The sequence below is a fragment of the Pyrus communis genome, chromosome 4 (assembly GCF_963583255.1).
Source record: "Pyrus communis chromosome 4, drPyrComm1.1, whole genome shotgun sequence".
NCBI classification, from domain to species: Eukaryota; Viridiplantae; Streptophyta; class Magnoliopsida; order Rosales; family Rosaceae; genus Pyrus; species Pyrus communis.
The window spans coordinates 18,959,030-18,981,435 of record NC_084806.1 but is presented as its reverse complement, the minus strand read 5'-3'; the positions used below and the strand labels follow the sequence as shown (position 1 = coordinate 18,981,435).

General features: G+C 36.1%; 2 protein-coding genes and 1 pseudogene across 2 annotated transcripts; 1 reads left to right on the top strand and 2 right to left on the bottom strand.

Moving 5' to 3' along the window:
* Positions 1 to 417: 417 nt before the first annotated feature.
* LOC137732075 (pathogenesis-related homeodomain protein-like) lies at positions 418 to 6,183 on the top strand. The gene is made up of 11 exons (XM_068471371.1): positions 418 to 773; positions 1,225 to 1,752; positions 2,205 to 2,370; positions 2,545 to 2,668; positions 2,772 to 2,884; positions 2,993 to 3,265; positions 3,707 to 3,937; positions 4,093 to 4,182; positions 4,489 to 4,539; positions 4,793 to 5,047; positions 5,748 to 6,183. Exons 2-11 carry the CDS (start codon positions 1,226 to 1,228, stop codon positions 6,027 to 6,029), a joined length of 2,112 nt encoding a protein of 703 aa, XP_068327472.1. The 5' UTR covers positions 418 to 773; position 1,225; the 3' UTR covers positions 6,030 to 6,183.
* A 1,014-nt stretch (positions 6,184 to 7,197) lies between these two features.
* Positions 7,198 to 11,031, bottom strand: LOC137730555 (uncharacterized). The gene is made up of 7 exons (XM_068469537.1): positions 11,010 to 11,031; positions 9,833 to 10,890; positions 9,299 to 9,359; positions 9,093 to 9,199; positions 8,314 to 8,404; positions 7,841 to 7,888; positions 7,198 to 7,396 (listed from the first exon to the last, which is right to left on the bottom strand). The coding sequence occupies exons 2-7, from the start codon at positions 10,888 to 10,890 to the stop codon at positions 7,292 to 7,294; spliced, it is 1,470 nt and encodes a 489-aa protein (XP_068325638.1). The 5' UTR covers positions 11,010 to 11,031; the 3' UTR covers positions 7,198 to 7,291.
* A 5,117-nt stretch (positions 11,032 to 16,148) lies between these two features.
* On the bottom strand, positions 16,149 to 22,406 carry LOC137730695 (tRNA-specific adenosine deaminase TAD2-like; annotated as a pseudogene).

Sequence of the window (22,406 nt, the reverse complement as noted above, 5' to 3'; positions counted from 1 at the left end):
ATCTTAATTGTTAATAATCATTACAACTTATAATGTGTATGGTAGGGCCGCTAAATAACCTAAAATAAATTTACATGTATAAAATAAATTAATTAATAATTAAAGGATATGAGATCGGTTCAGATTGATTTTGGTCGGTTTTAAAAATATCAAACCCAAACCAAACCAAAAGTAAATAAGTTTGGTTGGATGTTTAGGTTGTTTGATTTTTTTTTCTTGGTCACAAATTGATCAATATGATTTGGGTTGATTGATTTGATCGGGTCATTTTGATGCCCACCCCCAAGCTCTAACATGTAGTATAGCATTGTCTCAATCCAAAGTATATAGAATGCTGCTAGTACTAAGACGTTTCATTTATAAATAAAGAAGAATATTAGTATTACTAAATGGGTGGCTTGTATTAATCACCCGCATATGATTGATTTAATCGAATATCGAGAATTCCAAAACTGGAAGGCTATTTACTATTTAGTCTTTCACAGAGAGAGAAAGAGACCGTCGGGTGGCGCTTCGGGGAGAACAAAACCTGCCGGCGAGTACTAACCAAAAGGCACCATTGAAAAACCCCAAAGAACCCAAATTTTTTTATCAAAATTTGAAATTCTTGGAGCAATTACTCCAAAACCCATCAATGTCTCTACAATTCCAAAGCTCTTGCTTGTATATATGAATGTATATATACAGTATATATATATATATATATATAGGTGTGTGTGTATTGTAGCAGCTTCAAAGGCCAACAGTTGATAGAGATCTCCATTCTTTTTCAGGTGAGGTTCCATTTCTACCTTTATCTCTCTGCTTCTTTATCTGTCAGTTTGAAGCTCAAATGTTTGGTGCTCTGTTCCAATCTTTGAAATTTGTGATCTGAGTTTTCTTCAACCAAATCAAATCCTCCAATCGGCAGGCAGAAGATCACAGTTCTTGTTTCTGATTAATTCATGATATACCACTTCAGAAAAGATGATTGCATTTGACTCCACCTTGTTTCATTGATTAATTTGCTATATTTTTCTTTCTTTCTTGAAAATGTTGTTCTCTTTGTTCAGGAATTAATTAATTAATCTACTTTGTAAAGAGGCACTCTGTTCACTTCGCTGTCGCAAATTCGGAATTTCTTTCCACAATTTTGATCATTAACTTTGTCGAATATGTTTAAAATCCAGGGTGCTAGAAAACTTGCTTTGTCAATGCTATTCTGATTTGTGTTTGGATTTTCAGTATGGATACATTGGTTAAAAATATGCGTGGTTCTGGAAAGAAATCAAACCTCAAAGAGTCCGGGAAATCTGGTTATTCCAGTTCCGTGGCGAAGCTGATTTCATCACCAAGTTTTAAAAAAGGCGGAAAGGTTCCCCGTGTTAAGAAACTAAAACCAAAGTCGTCCAAGACTATTATCGCATCAGCCTTGTCAAAGAAGAGAGGTGCCGACTCTTCAAGCAAAGCGTCAACGTCAAGGAATAATGATACTAACAAAAAATTGATGAGTAGAAAAGAATTTCATAAAGTGCATGATACAGATTCTTCCAAAAAGCCGTCTTCAGTGAAACTTCAGGACCACAAGTTATCAGACAATGGCTCTGATGAGAAGGGGGAGAAAAGGAGGAGAAAGAAGAAACCGAAAAAGGATAAGGTGGAGTTGGATGAAACTTCTCGCCTGCAGAGGAGGACAAGGTACCTGTTGATTAAAATAAAGCTGGAGCAGAACCTTATTGATGCTTATGCCGGTGAAGGTTGGAAGGGTCAGAGGTATGTAAGATTATCTTAAAATCTATTCAGTTCCCAATTTCTGCTTTATATATCACACATTTCTGTTTAATGATTTAGTATGTAAGCTAGACATAGGTAAAGAGTAATGAAATTTCGTAGACTTGGTTTGAAAGCAATGGTATTTATGTTAAAATAGAATCTTAATAAAGAGGAGAGGAGACTGGATGGTCGTAGAAGCTAATGTTTTGATATTATTCATTGAATTTACGTTTTCAATCGTTTTAATAGCAGGAAGCTCAATTGGTAGATTTGATGTACTCAAATTAACTGAAAACATTGCAGTGTCTGATTTGAATAAAATTTCAATTGTTTTTATTAATATCAAGTGATGATTATCAATTAAGCTTAGAATGTGCATTGTTTTCTTGACCTCCTTTCTATAGCAAATGGCTCTGCGGTTTAATTATTTTAATTTCTTACTTATATCACAGTCGAGAAAAGATTAGGCCAGAATTGGAACTGCAGAGAGCCAATAAGCAGATTTTAAATTGCAAGCTTGGAATCCGCGATGCCATTCAACAACTGGATTCTCTGAGCTCAGTAGGAAGCATCGCAGATTCTTTTATTGCTCCAGATGGATCTGTTTCTCATGAACATGTAAGTACATGAGATTACTATTTTTTTGTATGCCGAAAGGGGCTGTTTGGAATCCCCAGTTGTGATCTTGGCTAAGGTCTGGATTCTCTTGACAGCTCCCAAGCGTAGGCCCACTAATACCTCTTTATCTTGGCTGTATGCTTATTGATGTTCCATTTTTTTTGTTACTATTAGATATTCTGTGCGAAGTGCAAGTTGAACGAAGCTTTCCCTGATAATGATATTATACTGTGTGATGGGACATGCAATTGTGCATTCCACCAAAAATGTCTTGATCCTCCCTTGGATACTGAAAATAGTAAGTTTCTCACCTCTTTGGAATTTTCTTTGGACCCTTTGGTGACTTACCAACCATATTTTCTTCGGAAAAGCTACCTCTAAGTTCAATTGTTAATCTACAGTTCCTCGAGGAGAGCAGGGTTGGTTTTGCAAATTTTGCGATTGTAAAATGGAAATACTAGAATTAGTCAATGCTCACCTTGGGACTTGCTTTCCGATGAACAGTGGTTGGCAGGTTAGAAACTGCCTAACTCATTGAGAAATGTCAAATTTTCACCCCCAATTACTTTTGGTTTTGCTGCTTTAATAATTCTTGTAACTAATGGCTCTCTATGTAATACAGGATGTCTTCAAGGAAGAAGCCACTTTCCCAGATGGTGAGAATTCCTTATTAAATCCAGATGAAGAATGGCCTTCGGATGATTCTGAAGATGATGATTATAAACCAGAGAGGAATGTGAACAGCTGCAGCATCAGCAGGGGAGGCAGCAATGACAATGTATCAGAAGAGGAATTGTCAACTGATGTCAGTGTAGGTTCTGATGAATCTACTGATGGGGAAGTTGTTTCTGGCCGCAGACAGAGAAGAAGTGTTGATTATAAGAAGTTATATGATGTGAGTATACCAGCCCAAATTTTTCCTTTTTTTTTTTTTTTTTTTTTTTTTTTAACTTGTTTTTGGTAAATTTTGAATAGTAGTATGACCTTTAATTCCTTAATTCCTTTAAATCTTTACTTTTATTCCACTTTTGGGTCTGGCACAAGGATATTTATTAATTTTGAGATAATGATATTACATGGAAATTGCTTGTTGCCAGTCTTTATATGTTTGATTGTGGATGTTTTGGCAATAAAATGTGGCTAGATATAATCAACTTATGAAATGCTCGTATCGTACTTAAATCAATATATATATATATATATATATATATATATATATATATATTAATTCCTACGGGTTTTATTGTAAAATTAATATCTTGTGGATAATAATGGGGTTCTTTGAGGTGATGATCCGATATTCACTGTGTTGTGCATATTTGTTTTTTCCTACAAGGAAATGTTTGGAAAAGATGGTCCTTTGCTCGAACAAATCAGTGATGATGAAGACTGGGGTCCTGTTAAACGAAAGCGAAGAGAAAAAGAATCTGATGCAGCCAGCACCCTTATGACTCTCTATGAAAGCGAAAGAAATCCAGATATTGACCATACAGAAGTGAAAAATATATGTTCTTCTGATACGCAAGTTAGAAGATCCTGCTTCCGAATTCCTCGAAAGGCAGTAGAGGTATTAGAACTTGCCCTCTCTCTCTCTCTCTCTGTGTGGTTACATCTGTCTCTCTTCACTTGCACTCATAATGCTTCCGCCAGAGCTATTTTAAATTTGATGGTCGTATCTGTATTTCCTAGACTAAAACCTTCTGCTGTAATTTCTTTTTCCAGAAGCTCCGCCAAGTGTTTTCTGAGAATGAACTTCCTTCTAGAGCTGTCAAGGACAATCTTTCAAAAGAGTTGGGCCTTAATCCCGAGAAGGTAATGGTGATTGATTAACTATAGATTGTTTGGGCCTTCTTGAACCATCAACTAGTTTGTTGCTCAGTATGAGTTTATTTTCTTGCCAAATTGGATAACGGAAAATATATTTTGGAAGTTATTGATATGTTTTTCGTCCAGTCAAAAACATTGTCTTTCTGGACTCTACGTTATTGGGATTTTGGTGTGAGAGTCAAGGAATGTTAAAATGCGTAGGCATGGTTTTGTAGTATTTGCGGATATTAGATGGCTACAAGCGTATTACCTTATCCATCGTTTTAATAACTTTAACGTTGCAATTTTCAGGTTAGTAAATGGTTCAAGAACGCACGTTACTTAGCTCTGAAAACCAGAAAGGTGAGCTATTAGTCCATGTATTTTCTTATACGCCTAACTTCTTCAATTCTACCATTGTTTATTTCTTCTTTTCATCTGTTTTAGCCTCTTTGTTAATTCACTACTAAATCAAATGTTTGATGTGGAGTTGGAAATCTTTTCAACAAAGAGTATATTGGTCCGAATTAGTCATGGAGCGTTAGGATCTTAAATCTCAACTCCTGAGATTTTATGTCTCTCAATAAATTATGTTGATGGATCTTTTGTGCAACAGGAAGTGAGTGGTAAAGACCATCAGACTTTTACTCCTGGAATCTCCAAGGAACCAGGATATGAAAATGATACTGGAAAAGCTGCGGATCTCATGGCTTCAGATTCAGATGACGATACCTTAGCTGAAACTGTGGTCCATTCCCCAAAGAATGTTAATGCAGCTTTCCGGAGAAAGCATCTAAAATCACTAAGTAGCCCTTTGAGGAAAAGTCAACAGAAAGCCCCTTCGTGTGGGTCACCTTCAAAGAGCAACAAGGTCTTGGCCTGTCATAATAGATAAATAAATTTCTGAATATTTCTGCGCCTTTTTTATTCACAAATCCCAGGGCCATTAGTGTTTCGGTTATTTTAAGGGTTATTATGTTTTGGCTGTCATTGCAGCCATGATTTTATCAGTAAAATAGTTAAGTAGTTAATTTGCGTCATGATCTTTGCTTGGTTTCTTAATGTATTGGATATACCTGAAGTTATGTAGTCCTTGTCCTTCAGAATAAGGTTTGTGAGTTTCCGGAAATTTGCCATCTCGTGTTTTCTATCCAAAAACCATAATAGAAACCAACTGCACTTACCTGACTTTCCAATTTCACAATCCTCAAATCATATACCCTTTTGCATACATGCAAGCAACCTTCTCATCCAATTATCTCTCAAAACTCTGGTTTTGTGGGAAGAAGAATTCTGGATATCAGATAATTCTTCGGGACCTCGTCTTTGCCTCCTCAAGTAGTTCACATGGTTATATCTTCTTTTAACCTTCTCACAGTTATGACTTGCCTTTGTTTTCACTGTATTGGATTAAAGATTATATACCTGTCTCTGCTTATTTTTCATTGAATTTAAAGTGGCAGGTTAGAGACGTTTACAGTTTTCATATCCTATAATTACTACTAATTACCTCTGCTGAAAATATTAATTGACAACAAAGTTGACTCATGTGTTGGTTTGCTTTCATACAGGATGGAAAAGAGTCGAGTGATGATGTGAGCTTGAAGAAGCTTATGAACACAAGAACAAAGGAGAAGCGGGCGAACCTTATCGCTGGAGGCGGTGGAGATGGATGTCGAGCTGCAGAGCTGGAAATGGAGAGACTATGCAAAGCCAAAGGTAGGCTAGAACATATGAGACAGAAATTACTGAAATTGCAAAATGTGAAAGCAAAGCAGAAATCGAATAAATCTCTCTTGCATGAACACACTGTGATTTATGTTCCAGTAGCACAACTGCAGGAAAAGGTTTGATAATTTGTCATTTTTCTGAATGAAATATAGCATTTTTTTTTACCTTAGTCATCCCGTCTTTTCAGAATTTATTTGTTTATCATTTTGCTTGTTGTGCAAGAATACTCTCTCTCTCTCTCTCTCTCTCTCTCTCTCTCTCTCTCTCATGAATCCTGAAGCATGGAGAAGGGTACGCAATAGTGATTGCATGTTTTGATTCACACTGCTATACAACTGGAAATTGAAGTTAAGACGATGAACTAGGAGTAGAATGACGCCGCAACTGTGTGCATTCATCATTCATTCTGTGTGAAATTGTCGCAGTCTAGAGGTCGCATTCATCGTTCAGTTGTCCCTCTTTTTAAAAAAAGCCAAAAAAAAGACTGGGAACAAGTTAAACATGTAATCATATAATTAGAGATCAAATGTGAATGGTCAGTCGGCTAAGGTTATGTCATCACCCCTTGTTTTTAAGTTCGAATTGTTGTTTTTATAGATTAGAATAGTTTGGAATATCATTTTCTTAATAAAAAAAAAAAACATATACATTTCTTTTTACTTTCTTGTTGGGGGCAATTAGTTAAACAGTAAAAAAAAAATTCCAGTTTTTCATTACTAAATCAAATGACTTGCCTCAGCCTCAGCCTCTTACACACTCATGTTTAATCCTGACCGTTGATTCTGTTTGATTTATTAAATTTGATAACCATAAATAAAGAGGATGTGATAAGCTAAAAATGACATGTGAAAATGACTTGGCGATTCTAACTGGAACAACTCTTATATGAAGTAGTGGTCTGACAAGTTTTTCTCCCTACCAACGTCAATCCACGTGTTTTGATCCACCCGATCCCACACTAGTCCCGTCGAATGTGAGAGCTACCTTACTCAAACAGTTTCTCTCCACTGGAAGAATCGTTTGCTTTCTTTTCATAACCGTTGGAGCTCCACCCTGAATTTTGGACTACACAAAAGCACCTTCAGTTTCAGAGTTTCTTTTGCAACCTCAAAAAGAACCACTTTAATTTATATCTTGATGCAGCAATGACTTGTCACATTGTGCAAACAACAAACACTGGTAACTTAAAAAGGAAGTTAGGCTTAACACAGAGAGAGAGAGAGAGAGAGAGAGAGAGAGAGAGAGAGAGAGGCTCGTGCGCTTGCCTACAAAAACCATAATCCAGTTAACTGTGGTCAAAATTTCTAACTCGATTTGATATATAAGATGTTCAATGACTGACGAGCCAGGTTCTATACACGCTTTTACACCACTTCTCACCATATCATAGAGTTTGTATACTTTTTGTACCTACTATGGGCTTTTTCAATTCACCGGCACTCTTGGTTCCATCCAAAGCATGCTGTTTAGCAGATAACCGCGGCCTCAGCTACACATCATAAGAAATAATAAGAACCCAAAGATAAACCATAAGGATCATACAAGGTAAACCAATATATTATGCTCCTACGAGCCATTATGCATATATAAGAATTCAAAATAGTATTTCAAGTAATTGTTTCAACAAAAGCATGCTAATGTGAGACAATGCAACAGCGTATAAGTATTAGATATGCCAGAAACTCACTACAACATAGTTGTTCTGGAAACTCTAGTGTAAACCTATTTTCTTTATCCTTTTTGTTCATTGGGTCCTTTAAAAGTCAGCAATTTCTTTAGTTTAGTAAAGTTATTGTCTGTTAGACTCTTGTCTCGTATCTTCGAGAGGTACTCTTGGTTCCACATACCACTACTTGCTTATCATACTATACAACTAAAATGAACTCTAACATATCCAAAAACTTATTTATTGGAACAACTGCCTGGAAAATACCGTCTCAATGTACTTCAGTTGCTTTAGAACTTGATCCGTTTCCAGTTCCTGAGCCAGACACAAAAGAAGAGAGATAACGTTAGATTTAAAGATGGACACCAGACAGACCAGCATATAATGAAGTGAAGAAAGCATATAACAAAGACAAAACCTAAGTGAAGGAAGCAAAATACATTATCTGACATAATAAAACAATAGTGAAGTGCTTGATACCCTATTGACTACATCTCAGTCATGTTTAATCAAAATCCAATGACTGAATGAAATCCCAATAACCCTCAGCAGGTTCGATATGGATAGTTGAGATGCACAATCATTGTGATGCAATCCCAACCATCTATATCTCTAGCAGTGTAAATTGTGATCCATTTTTTTTGCTACTACTCTAGTTCTAAGAGTTTCATATGATACGATCTAAAAATCTAAACGTTGTCTATAAACAGAGACATGAAGAGTGTCAGTGATAGGTCCACCTGAGGCACATTACAATCAGCACGGCTTGGATCCCAAAGGTTAGAGCAGAAGCACTCCCAGTCATTAGTTTGGACTTCAAAAAGAGGAGCCCTGATATACAAGAATCTTCCAAATTGTTAAAATGTCAAGCATAATCAAGAACAAAAGTAGAAAAGCAATTAAGCGATCAAAAAAAGCGATAAAAACAACTTTAGATCATAAGTATTAGGTAATATATCAAGATACCAAAAAACTCATCATGAACTAATTTGTGTACTTGCATATTTCAAGACAATTGCCATAAAAAAAGAATCCAGCCAGCAGATTTGTGGTGTAACTTTAAACAATTTAGAGCTACCTATATGAATTAAGTTTGGAATTTGTGAGAAAACAAGTTTGGAGTTTGGAATTTGTGATCCAGTGCCATTGTGTCAAGTCTTAGTTAATCTTCAATCACTAAGACCGAAGAAAACCCGACAAAAACCCCCTGAGAGAGAACCCCTCGACAGACAGGAAAGGACAGAAGGGCATCTTCGATGCGTTCTTCCAGTATCTAAATTCTAAAGAACCATCAGTCTTGGACTGGAGTTCTCTCTCAGATAATTGTACAACTTCAGAGTTCAGACTGACAAGTCAAACAGCAAGCATCCATTCATATTGGTGTTTCATGTTCTCCGTTAAAGTAATTTCACTCAAATATAGTACTATACATATTGTCAGAAAAATTTCCAACAAAATAATCAGATCACGACCTTCACAGGTTCCAATTAAGCATTAACACAAGCCATAAATTAATTACCTGCGCCATTTTCCACATATAGTTCCATTTGTGCGATCTACAACTTCTCGACATTGAAGCCAATTACCTATAGAGCTATGTCTAGAAGGTTTATTGCAGTTCAGCCCCTACAACGGAAAGATGTGTCATTACTCCATAGAATTTCCAAACTTCCCATGCCAAATGAAAAAGCCGATTACATATACAAATACAGATCAAGGACTTACATGCAATCTAGCATACTCCGACGAATCTAGTTCCAAAGGTTCACCAATGCCACTGATATCACTGTATCAAATCAAAATAACAGAAGTTGTAACTTGTAAGTTGTAAGTAACATGCAAAATGAAGGAAAATAAGGTTCAAACCAGAGTTAGGAAAGGCAGATTATGAAAATTTTCTTTACGAGAACACACGATAAAAAAAGATCCCACACAGGTGCCTATGCAGGACAGCCAGCCAATTGTTTAGGAATACAAGCAGCACAAGCAATGAGATCTGTCCTACCTGGCGTGCTAAGTCCTCTGAAAACAAGGATTCATAGCACAAAAACCAAAATGAAACTACTTACCCTACCCTCCTATATAAACCACATAGTGGCTACCTTCATAGTACATCATTTGAAAAGTGACTAATCAAAAGGAAGAGAGACAAGGAAAGCAAGCGGTTTTCACAAGGATATCCATCCAACTAGTGAAGGCAACATATAAACTTCAACTGCATCAAAAGAGTTAAGAGAGCAAATGACAGAACAAACATACCCATTTGTTGGGCCAGACCAGTCAGGAACTTCCGCTTGAAACCCTTTACCAACCCGAACACTAGTTGTATACGGCTCAATGTCTCTCAACATTAACATTATGGGATTCATTTGGCCCTTGGATGATGCTTCCCTACTCATGACACTCGTGATATTGGGCAATGTCACTTTCTCCTGTAAAATCTTATGTTTCTTTTTCAAACAAGAATGACAGAACCATTCATCAATAGGTGGTTTCTTCATACGGGAGTGGCAGCATGACATGTGAAATGCCTCTTCACAATGATCACAAATTAGCATTTTCAAAGTGGTTCCAGAACGACTACAAATTTTGCATGACCGGTGATGGATTTCACCGCTAATGGTGTCAATGTCTTCAGCAGAACCACCGATCGTGGTAACCTGAGAATCCCCAAGCAGTCCAAGGCTTCTAAGAATAGAGATGCATAGATCCTTTTCAGACAGGTCTCCCACAGCCTCCATAACTATTGCACTAGAAAAGGAGCACTCAGCTGTTTCATCTACTTCAGTCTTTGCGGAAGTTGAAACATGCTCCATATTTGACTTTGATGATGAGCAACTATCATTCACGCTGCTTACCTCTAAAAGTTTTTGCACGTTATTTTTAGGTGCTTCATTGAAAATTAATTCCTCACCAGCAGAACATCCATTAAAAGATTCTGAATTTAAAACATGACCAACTCTCTTGCATGAACGAGGAGCTACAAAATGAGCTCGAGTAGCTTCAGTTTCATGGTGTAATTGAGATACAAGTTCTTCCTTAGCAGCAACTGTAGAAGCTTCAGAATTTAGAAAAGAAAAAAAATCACCACTTATAGTGTTTTCTCGCTCTCCTGGAAACACAGTGACACGGTTTCCTTGTAACTTCCTCCTTTTATAAACGAAATTAGGTGCAGAACTTTCTGACATGGTGACTGCTGAAAGCTGGGAAGAGCTTCTTGGAAAAATCAAGGGGCGGGAATCATCAAAATTCTTGTTTCCCTCAGAGATTGGTTGAGCTCTTCTGCAGCTGCAATGATCATCGCATTTTGTACACATCTGCCAAGTTTCAGCACCAGGCATCCAATCACATAAGACATCGTGAAACCCATGGTTAGATACACAAAATATAGCAGCTTCAATTGAACTAGGAAAGGAACTCAGAATCAACATTTCACCTGAAACCACCTCACTAATATCTGGTGTAGTACCACAGTAACACGCTGATTCACTCTCTAATATGTTTGAAATATGAGTTTCATATGACAGAAGAGGCATCCCCCAAAGTTTTCTTCATTCTATCGTATCAACCTCTCTGATTCCAACAAGGAAAAAAATGGATCAAGTTTCAAAAATGGGGATCGTATGTACATTTCCATGCACTTCTCCAAACGAATTCACTTTCATAAATAAGATAAGTTTTTCAACGCGGACAGGGAAAAATAAAAAGCAGAAAATGAAAGTGAGACTCTTCATCGTCCAAGCAAACAGGTAACACAAACTTTCTTGAGACACACAGCGTGATGAAACCCTCAATGGTACTCCACAAACACATCACCAACAATAGCTACTATCACCAAGCAATTCTAATAAGGTAGGGGGCAACCAAACAGAGAAAAAGTAACTTACAGATTCCACCGTTTGCTTACAAATCTACTGTCAAACCTACTTAAGAAGCTGCCTTAGGTGGGCCAGCATTATAAAATTTCTCTCCAAGGAAAGAAAAAGGATTAAACCCTAATTGATTTCCTTATAGTAAGAAATATCCTCAAACACCCGTTTTTTCGTAAACCCCACTTTCATACTGCATCTCCAAGAGAAGTTTGAACAAAACAAAATAAAATACAACCACCCCATAAATAAGTAAACAAACTTTTTTAAAGGTTCCAAAATAACAAATGTAGAGAATAATCCTTTTAATAACTTTAACTCCATGACAGAATGCGATGACACCAGTAGGAATTCTAGAAATCACACAAACCTAGAGAGAAGCAAAGTTCCATCAATTTTATTCAATCACTAAATCTGTGGAAAGGGTACATAACGTGTGATTGATCAAGACGTAAACCTAATAAAACAGGAAATAACCTAATCCTTAAAGAAATAGGAAATTGAGGACTAATGGGCCTGCTGGAACCATACACCAGCAGAATTTACCCTAGACCCATATGACTAGCATACTTCAGAGTGCTACAATTCTTCTAATGCCATGTGAATCACAAACACAAGAACAAACACATTGGCACTGCTTACAAAACCTCTCTACTTCTGATAGATCCCAGCATCAATATGAGACCCCAAAGAAACAACAGATGCAGAACTAGCAGCTTCCCCTTTTGATTAACTAACCATCACAATCCTCTAATGAGCATAATCCAAACTATTGCAATACTTGGAAACCTAACTAAATGAAAATTAAGATTCCTTATACTTAAGGAAGGCCGCTTACGAGGAAACTATTTTCACGATACCAATAAACAAAACGTTCTTCCACATATAGCATCTATTAAATAGTACCCGCCCGTTTAGATCAAATTTTCAATCACCAAAAATTATAACGAATCATGTTCCCTGCCCCAAAAGACCACTAACAAAGTTTCCAGACCAAGGGCTTCCCCATATTAAAACTCCACCTCACTCAACTGTCCCCAAGACCGCAAGTCCACCAACCTTCACTCAATTAAAGTATGAGAAGAAATCCTCCACCAAAACGAGTTCCTAGTCATTCAAGTTCATAAAAGTTAAATCATAGAGTTTCAAGAGGCACACCTCCATCGTAGACTAAATCATCTGCTACCTGCCGAATCAAACATGGGGCATTTCCACACCACATATCATGCACAAAATGTACATGCTTACAATCTGCTACAGTCCCACTATGTGATATGCCAATCCTTGTGCTCCAACCACCGAACTCATCATCAGAATTCTATTCCCAATCAAATCTCCACAAGATCTTCACGTCCGCAGCACAAAGGAATTGAACATCCAGTTTTCAAAGCTCCTGTTCTGCCTCAGGAGGAAAAACCTCAAACACCTAGAAAAAGAGAAGTGATGCAGTGCAATAACTTCCCCATAACGTACATTATCCAAGCACAAGGCACTATACTTTCCATACCACATTGGTGAATAAAAATAATTGCTTTGTAGCATGCCATATCCAAGAAGATATATCAAACTTTGTTGAAATTGACACCAATTATATTTTAACAGCATTATCTTAGATCATCCTTTTTTCAGGTCAAGATTCAAAAGCATTAATAAACTCGTAACTGGAAAATAACTAAAACATCGTCAGGTTGTGGGTATAAGCCATCAAATCACAAAGCATATTCTCTAATGTCTTGAAGAAATCTGTGCATTCTATTTGAGGTGTGAAATTAAAAAACATATCAATTAGATAACCACATTTTATTTACCTGGCAATGTACGGACTAAAATTTAGTATGTCTATTTTGCAAATTAGCACGGAAGCATGCTACAAAGACCAAATTCATGGTGGGTGGGGTAGTGTGTGTAGTGCCACACATAAATTAAAAGTTCAACCCATCTGTTATGCAGTATCATATAACACCACGCGTATTCCACATTTATTTCCTACACACATTTAGATACACATCCTTCCTTGATCGCAACACTAAAGTACTTTAATAGCATAAAAAGTACAGATTCCTTGCATTTACAGAATATTACTTGAAATGAAACTATTCATACAATACCAATACAGAACCTAGATAGATACATACAATTGAACTTCGACCACATTTTCGACTTTCATTAATTACAATAAATCACTCGCCGAATAGCCCATGAAAGCAAATATAGAATGCAAACAGCATTATATTGACTCTTAACAAAACCTTAACCCTACGATCGGAGGCAATAAATTTGCGAAATTCTCTACTTTTGCCGTCTTTCTTCATAGATTAAGATGGATGGGAAATAAATACAAAGACCTAATAAGATCAACCACTCAAAACTGTTCCACATAGACGAACTAAAATCTGGTTCTAACAATAAGTGGTGACATTCAACGCCAATTACAGGCGTCAGATATTAAACCAACCCGAATTTCGCTTTCGTTTCTCTTACATCAAAACTAAACCAAATCAGTGTTAACTAAATCTAATAAATGGGGAGCAAGGGCATGTAAATGGACCCAATTTGGTCAACCCAACAGGGAAAAGCAACCTAGATCCTTGCACAATTGGGGTTTATACAAATTTCAATAATAATGGCATCAATGTTTGCAATCAATCGCACAAAATTCTATAGAACAGTTATGATATGCAGATAAGAGTAAAGCATATAAAACTAAACAAATTAAACGAAAATCAAGAACATACATATATATACATACATATATATATATATAAGAAATTGGGACACCAATAGCATAGACGTGCAAAGTATCAAAGGCCCAACACATGCAAGAGGAAGAACATTACCGTTTGTTGGGCGCTTTCAACTAAAGGCAAGAATGCTGCAGAGGTGCCATTGTCTGTTGTTTGTGTGCAGACAAGGACGAGGAACAGGGGTTTACGGAAACCAAACCGAAGAGTCGAAGACAGAGTGGGATATGGGTTTTATGCCTTTTAACACTTTTATTCTTTGGGTTGTCCTTGCACAATCCATTAACCAGTTTAATTCAATAATTATAGAACGATTATTTTTTTGTTGCTGCTCAATTAGTATTGGGAATTATAAACACGCACCATTTTACTCCTCGTATGTTTGGTTAGTGTTTAGTATATTCAATTTTATATCCTTCATGCCTATCTCGTGTCTCTACATGCTTAGTTCGAGACAAAAAAAATTAAATACGACATAAACAGACATTTCAGATGCGATCATCATATGACTAGAAAATTTCTTTAGGACTTTAGAATTGTATAGCACATGTCTTGAAATTGTAACTTCCTCACTTTTCGTCCCTATGTCTTAAGGTACTGCTTGGTCATTTCAACTTTCTCACTTCCCTTCAGCTGACATGTACTCCATTATTACTCAAAAACTAACATTTTAATTATTTTCTTTAGTTAATTAAAAAATAATTAAATTTTTAGTTTTGCATGCTAGTGGAATACACGTAACATGAGTAGACGTGCAAAGATTGAAACGAGAAGGTAAATGAGAAGGTTGCTAGCATTGTCCCTTGCATATTTTTCCAAGTGAAGGTAGAAAAAAGAGAAATCAGGAAGAAAACTTATCCCTCCTAATAATCACAAAAATGGTAGGATTGAGTGGAACTTCACGATGCATCTATCTTCTACCTTCATGTCACAAAATATGTAGGTTAACATTCATATTTATATTCAACGTTCATCGGATCTAGTGGACTATTCAAATCAAGTCAATCCTAGACATCAAGTGAGCTTTTAAGTTGAATCCTCATCACGACATTCATTTTGAAACTATCATGTGAATTCAATAGCTTGATACCAACAATTTGCATCACTCAAGCTCCCACTTCTCCAACACTTCCATTACATCACATTAACTAAATCAAACCACAATTATTTGTGAATAATGAATTAATTCATTTTATTCAATCCAATTGAATTAATTTCATTTATTTATTCAAAACAATTCAGAATAATTGAACTGTAAACTATATTTTTAAAGAAAACCTTTGATAATGTCTTAATTCAGGTTAAATCTGGTTCTTGATAAATTTCTAAAACATGAAATAAATAAATAAATAAATAAAGAGTTAGTTTCTTCTTACCACAATCTTACACTGGATGAAAACGTTACGTAGTTGAACATCTAAATGTAAAATGTAAAGTCATAGTCCGACAACATAGCATGTCAGATTTCTGAAGAGCAATCGTTCTTCTAGAAAGCCTACACCATAAGTTAGAATGATGTGGAAGGAAAAACACAAACCACAAAACCCAATTCTCAAATTCTACATTTCTACTAAGCTTATTCCAAAATTTTACTAATTCAAGTAAAAAATATAATTGTAGTGATAGTAGAAAATATAGAAGAGAGATATGTATTTTGTATAGTTTTCCAAAGTTTTCAACCGTTCCCCTTCCGAAGTCCTGAAACATCCAATTTCAAGCTGTTGCAAACCTTAGGAACGTCTTGCTTTGGTCTTACACTTGATTTTTAACCCCTGAAATCAAATTAACAATTGTTACATTAAACAGTGAAAAAAGAGGAGAAAGGTGAGAAGCAGAAAGTAAAAAGAAGTAAAATTGCAAAGCAATCAAGCAAGCAAACAATCAGATTATAACAGAAATGAACTCAAAAGGATTCCGCTGTACCATTTAATAAACGAGGTGAGAAACTACTGAATCTCTACGTACTCATTGTGTTGCTTGTTGGGCAAGAGGCCTATGAGGCTTTGGAGCTGAGAGAAACCAAAGAATACAATCAGTTAAAGAAATGAAGAAAAAGCTCAAATACTTCAACCAAATGATGAATGTTACAAGCAACAAATATTAACAAAGGCTGTGATTATGACATCAAACTTATACTACATACTGGTATCCTCCAATGAGTAAAGCATTTGACAAACTATAAAATGTATAAGTAACGATTAGCCTCCAGAAAATATAAATTATACCATTAGGGTTTCCCTGCTCATAAAAATTGCAAAAAAGAGAGACTGCTTCTATTGCCATTATCCCTTCAGTGCATTTGAAACCTTTCCCCTCTGGAGTTGCACCACTATTCAACATACATAATGTGCAACTGAGAGACAATCATGTTGGCTACAAGACCAGAGACAGAAGCCAAGAACATTATAGTGCATTGATTATAATTTATAAAATTTGCACCGCATGGCAATAATAGACTTAACATGTAAAAATATTTGAAATAATAGACTCACATGTAACATATTTGCAATAATAGACATAACATGTAAACATATGTGAAATAATAGAATACAGTCTCCAGAAAGATATAGCTTCCCTTGCGTTTTTTCATCATCGCTAAAGAAAAAGATACATAAAATTTTGCACACCCTCTTCAGCATTATCTACAACTTGTTGAAAAACCCGCCCACTAGACCTTGTTCTTTAAGGTAACCAACGGCAATAGACTAAACTAACAAATCTAGAAAAACTTAGAAACACAAAAGAATTATACTGGTTCGGCAGAACTTTTGCCTACATCCAGTTGTGATTTCTCTAGGTAGAGAAATCACCGCTCCTTTAATTAATAATAGAGATTACATAACTTTTGCAAACCCTAGAACTAATCTCACTCTCGGCTGTCTCTGGTTGTTTTCTCTCTAAAAATTAAGCCTTACCGCACCCTATTTATAGGCATAAGGCAGGCTTACATGTCCTAAGGTTGATTGAATTCCTATTTCTAAGTGGATTAGGAAATTACACTTATCCAAATCCAAATAGACTTCTAGAAATCCAAACCTAAATTGAATAAGGAAAACTGAAATTCTTTCCTAATCCCTCTAGGACAAGAATCGGCATTCATCTAATTTTCCTAAAACAAACCCAAACCGACTAGGACATATTTGACGAGCCAAAAATCCTAACACAACTAAGGAATCAAAAAAAAAAAAAAAAAAAACACTTCCAGTTCACCTCTTACAGCCAAGTCCATGATAGGCAACATCCTCTTTCTATACGTTAGGATTGTTTATGCTGTCTAACAAGGTGAACGTATTGATTAACTCATCAAGAATCCACTAATTAGGTGCAGACATCCTACCACTAAATATGGAGGAAACAATCAACCATAAGAAAAATTTTAAGGCCTAAGCTCGAACTCCTCTCATCGGCACATTCCTCCAATAAAACTCGGCATAATATTGATAACGAAAAGATATCATCAGACATTCTCAACACACCATCATTAGTGAAGAGATTTCATGTTTTGTCATATTAAATTGAAGATGGAAATTATGTGCATATATGCATAAAATGCATTTCATATATGAATCTTGTGGTGCGTGTATCTGTCCATTCACAGTAGGTAAAGATACTTATGTAGTTCCCTACAATTTTTGGACCAAGAACTGTTTCTTAGAAAGGTACATCAAAACAAGGTAACAGTTGGTAAAAGATTTCCAAGGGAAAAGAATGACTAGGGAGAACACTACAGAAACTGACTCAAATCTTGCTTATGATGTGGGTTCAGAAATAAACCTCGTTTGTGGCTCAGAGCTACTTAAGTGCAACGACAATACTAATCGACACCCACCAAATTTGTCATTGGCACAACCATAAAATACTTCCTTTATTCCTAAACATGGGAGGAAGGGTCACCTATACATTGATCCAAGTGACAAAGGGAAAGATAAAAAAGTGTCAACATTTATATGCAGATTATAAGAAAAGGAGCATACCAATAAATGATAAAGCCACTGCACACATTATGCATGGCTCGCATGCAACATAGAGTTTACATTTTGAAAACTTTTCGGCAACTTCTAACTTTGAAAGCCTATGTTCTCTCCACTGCTCAAGAAGAGTATCAAAGGCTTCCATCTCTGCATGCCTTGTAGGCTGCAAATTTATGACGAGCATAGTAAATAAGAAACTCATATTCCAATTTCATAAGGCTTACATATGAAACACAGTTCTCATGAACATTAAACAAAGCAAACAAGTGCCAAACACAAATCTTATAAATTATAATAACGATATACATGTAAGAAAGACTCCCAAAGAATGTTTTATACAGTCAGTATATTTTGAAACATTTGATCCAAGAAGTTAACCATAGAGCAGTACTTTTGGGTCAAAGTAGAAGGCAGGAAAAATATAAGAACAGTAAACTAGCATGATCGAACTGAAGATCCACCCAACCACATTGAAACGGGGAACACATTGAAGATGCAAGAATAAGTACACAAACAATGAACAATCATCAAGATATTTGAGTAAATGCATTAACTGGGTTCCATCATTTCCATGTGGTTCCAAGGAAAACAGTCTTTAAGGTATGTTTGGGTGAGGAACTTTCAAATTTCAGGGATCCAATGATGAAGAGATGGATCACAAAAAGCTAAATGAGAGGGATTACAAATGCACCACATGAGCATTACAAAAGGCATGTAAAAGGGATTTGCAAATGACTACCTGAAAGAAATCATTTAGAAATTCCTCTCACATTGCAATGCATATGTGGTGCATTTTCTACTTCTTCCTATCTAACTTTTTTGTGATCCATTTCTTCTTTATCTTGCTTAAATGCCTTAGAATTTTGAGGTCCCTCACCCAAACATACCCTATGAGATACACAATTGAAATGTGAAAAATATTTTTATGAGAAAACTAGAAACATGACAAGGTGTTGGGATTTTCACTAAATGAAAAGAATTCTCAGAAACAAATATCCAGATAAACAGGAACAATTGCTTCTTCATCTTCAGAACCAATGGTAAACTTACATTTCGTGTCTCATTAGTTCGATTTCTTCCCGAGGCTATGACCTTCCCATCTTCAACAATCACACAGTTGTTCAATCAAATTTATAGATTAGAAAAATGCATTAATACAAAATAAGCCTTGATTTTTAACAAAAGAAGCAATTGAGCGCATGTTGTATCCAACTTCAAGAAGGTGATGAGAAGAATAAAAAGATGAGATGGGCGTATGATACTTTACATTTTTTAATTCGGCTTGGGAAACTTAATAAAGTGAAAAGTTGTGTTACCCTTACATTCTTGCCCTAAATAAGCTTAAAGCCTGCTTTCAAAATTCAAAATGAGAATAATTTTTAAGTTAAGCATATATAACAAGCTAAAGGAAAATAAACCACAGCTAAATCATCTCTCTAATAGAGGTGGACCTACTTGTCTGATAGATGGTTTAGATGTGGTCTCCCTAGCATCACCCCAAGGTAAACGAACCGATTTCCAGCAATTATGTGTGTTAGGTTTTGGTTCCTTTTTTTCTTAGTCCTATTTTGTTTAGGATTGAATTAGGAAAGTTAAGGTGCACAGATTCTTGTCTTACAAGGATTAGGAGAAAACTAGTTTTCTAGTACAATTAGATTAGGAATCCTCAAAGCAGAAACAGAATAGGAATGCAAGTGTGCTTTCCTATCCCAGATAGATTAGGAGACCTAATCAGATTATAAGAATGTAAACCGCACCATGTACTTATAGATAGAGTGCGGCAAGGGTTGAAAAGCTAGCAGAAAACAAAGAGACAACCAAGAGAAGAAAAGCATTAGTTTTAGGGTTTGCAAAAGTATTGTATACTCTATTATTAATCAATGAAGTCGTGGTTTCTTTACCTAGAGAAATCACAAGAGGACGTAGATAAAAGTTCGGTAGAACTAGTATAAATCTTGTGTGTTTCTAGTTATTCTTTATTTGCTAAGTTTAGTCTATTGTCGGAAACATCACAAGATCCAAAGGAGAGTCAAAATAACAACAATTGATATCAAAAGCTTGGTTCAAAGTGTTCCTGCGATGGCCAGTGGAAATGAGACCACAAATCTAAAAAGCTTAAGGCTTAGGTTATAACATTTTGATGGCAAGGATGACTTCACTAATTGGCAAAGAATGATGAAGAGCGTATTGATATAGTAGGAGTTGGATGATGCACTCCTTGGTACGACTATGACAGAAGCAACATGGACGAAGATTCTTAAGAAGGCCAAGAGTTCCATCGAGATTCATCTCACAAAATGAGTCAAGCCAACATCACTGAAATGAAGATTGCTAAGAAAGCATGGGACAAGTTGGAGAAAGTTCTATGGGCAAAAACCGTGTCTAATAAACTGTTTCCCAATGATGAACTATTAGGGCTTCAACTGGAAGAATGAGTTGATGTTGAAGATCAAGTATGCAGGATCCAAAATTGCATAGCCAATCTTTGAAAGATCGAAGAAACTTACAAAGATGATGATATGACTATCATCTTGCAAATGTATCTACCTCGTCTTACAAGCACTTTTGAACAACTTTATTGTTTGGAAAGAAGTCCCTACAACTTGAAGACGTAATTCAAGCCCCTTCAGTCATATGCAAAAGTGAATGACATAATTGAAAGCTCTCAAGGCCCTAATGCCTTAGGAAATGAGAGGGGACGGGACGGGAAAAGACAAAGGAAGAGAAGAATAGCAATAAGGGTTGGTCAAAATCCAAGAAGAAAAAAGAAAAAAAAAAAGGAAGGTTGCTTTGAATGTGGTTCTACCGATCAATGGAAAAGGAACAACAAGATTTGGAAGGAGAAGAAAACCAAGATGGAATGAAGCTCAGGTTCAGCTAATGCAATCACCGAAGAAGAGGGTGATGAGGAGCTTCATTGTATAACATTAGGCTCCAAGGCTTTCACAAGTTAGATTTTGGATACCAGAAGCACATTCCATATGTGTGTAGTAAAAGAATGGTTTGATACCTACAAGATGGTCAACAACGGAAAAGTTTTAATGGGGGGTTGATTCGCCATGTCCTATAGGGGGATCAACATTATCACAATTAGGGTGTTTTATGGAGTGGGTATAGTACTAACGCAGGAAGACTCAAGGTGACCAAGGAGATTTGGGTTGAAAAGGTTTGCATGACAACAACGCCGCAAATTTCCTTAAAAAGAAAGTGCCGGCAAAAACAATCAAGCATTTCTTGACATCTTGTTGATTGATTAAGGTGGAGCCTCCTCACTTGAGGTGCAATGAGGCAAGAAGAAGTTTGCCAAGGTGAAGGTTCTTGAAGATTTCCAGAGCTGCTAAAAGAAGGTTCAAAGATATTTTTATAGTACTATTTTGTTTAGGACTGTATTATGAATGCTAAGGAAAATTGCACCCTAAAAGAGTTTTTGTCCTACAAGGATTACGAGAGAATTAAGTTGTCATGTGCAATTAGATTAGGAATCTTAAAAGCAAAAGCGGAATAAGAATGCAAGTGTGCTTTCCTATCGCAAATAGATTAGGAGACCTAATCAGATTACAGGAGTGTAAACTGCACTCTACACTTATACATGGGATGCGACAAGGGCTGAAAAGCTAGGAGAAAAAAGAGAGGCAGCCAAAAGAAGAGAAGGCTTAGTTCTAGGGTTTCCAAAAGTATTGTAGACTTTATTTGCTAAGTTCAGTCTATTGTCGGATACCTCAAAGGACAAGATCGAAAAGAGAGTCGAGATAACAACAATGTGATCAAAGGGGGAAAACATGTGAGTACAAAGCTCAAGGGTATAAAGACTCTTAAAAGCATGACAAATAGAGTTCATGCAATTATCGGAAATCTTACCCAACAGGAACTTCGAGGTTATCCAAAGCCTCATTTGCCTGCAAATACGAAAGCATAACCAAATATAAAAGTTAAATACCATAAAGCATAGAAAAAATTAATCACCCCAAAAATAACCATAAAAGGAATAAAGTAACGGCATGCACATCAATTGAATTCAAATGATACAAAGCGTTTCCATCAACAGCAACACATATTTTTGTTAAAAGATGGGAACCAGAACAACACTAATAGGCACTGGTAAACAAAAACACCAGGTCAACCCTACTATATTATATTTAGTCCGCCGATTACTATCCAAAACTTAAAATTACAGCCTCAACAGTACCTATTCTATAGCAAGACGCATAAATTCAAGGGTATGGTCAAGGAACTCTTCTCCAAGAGATGCCAT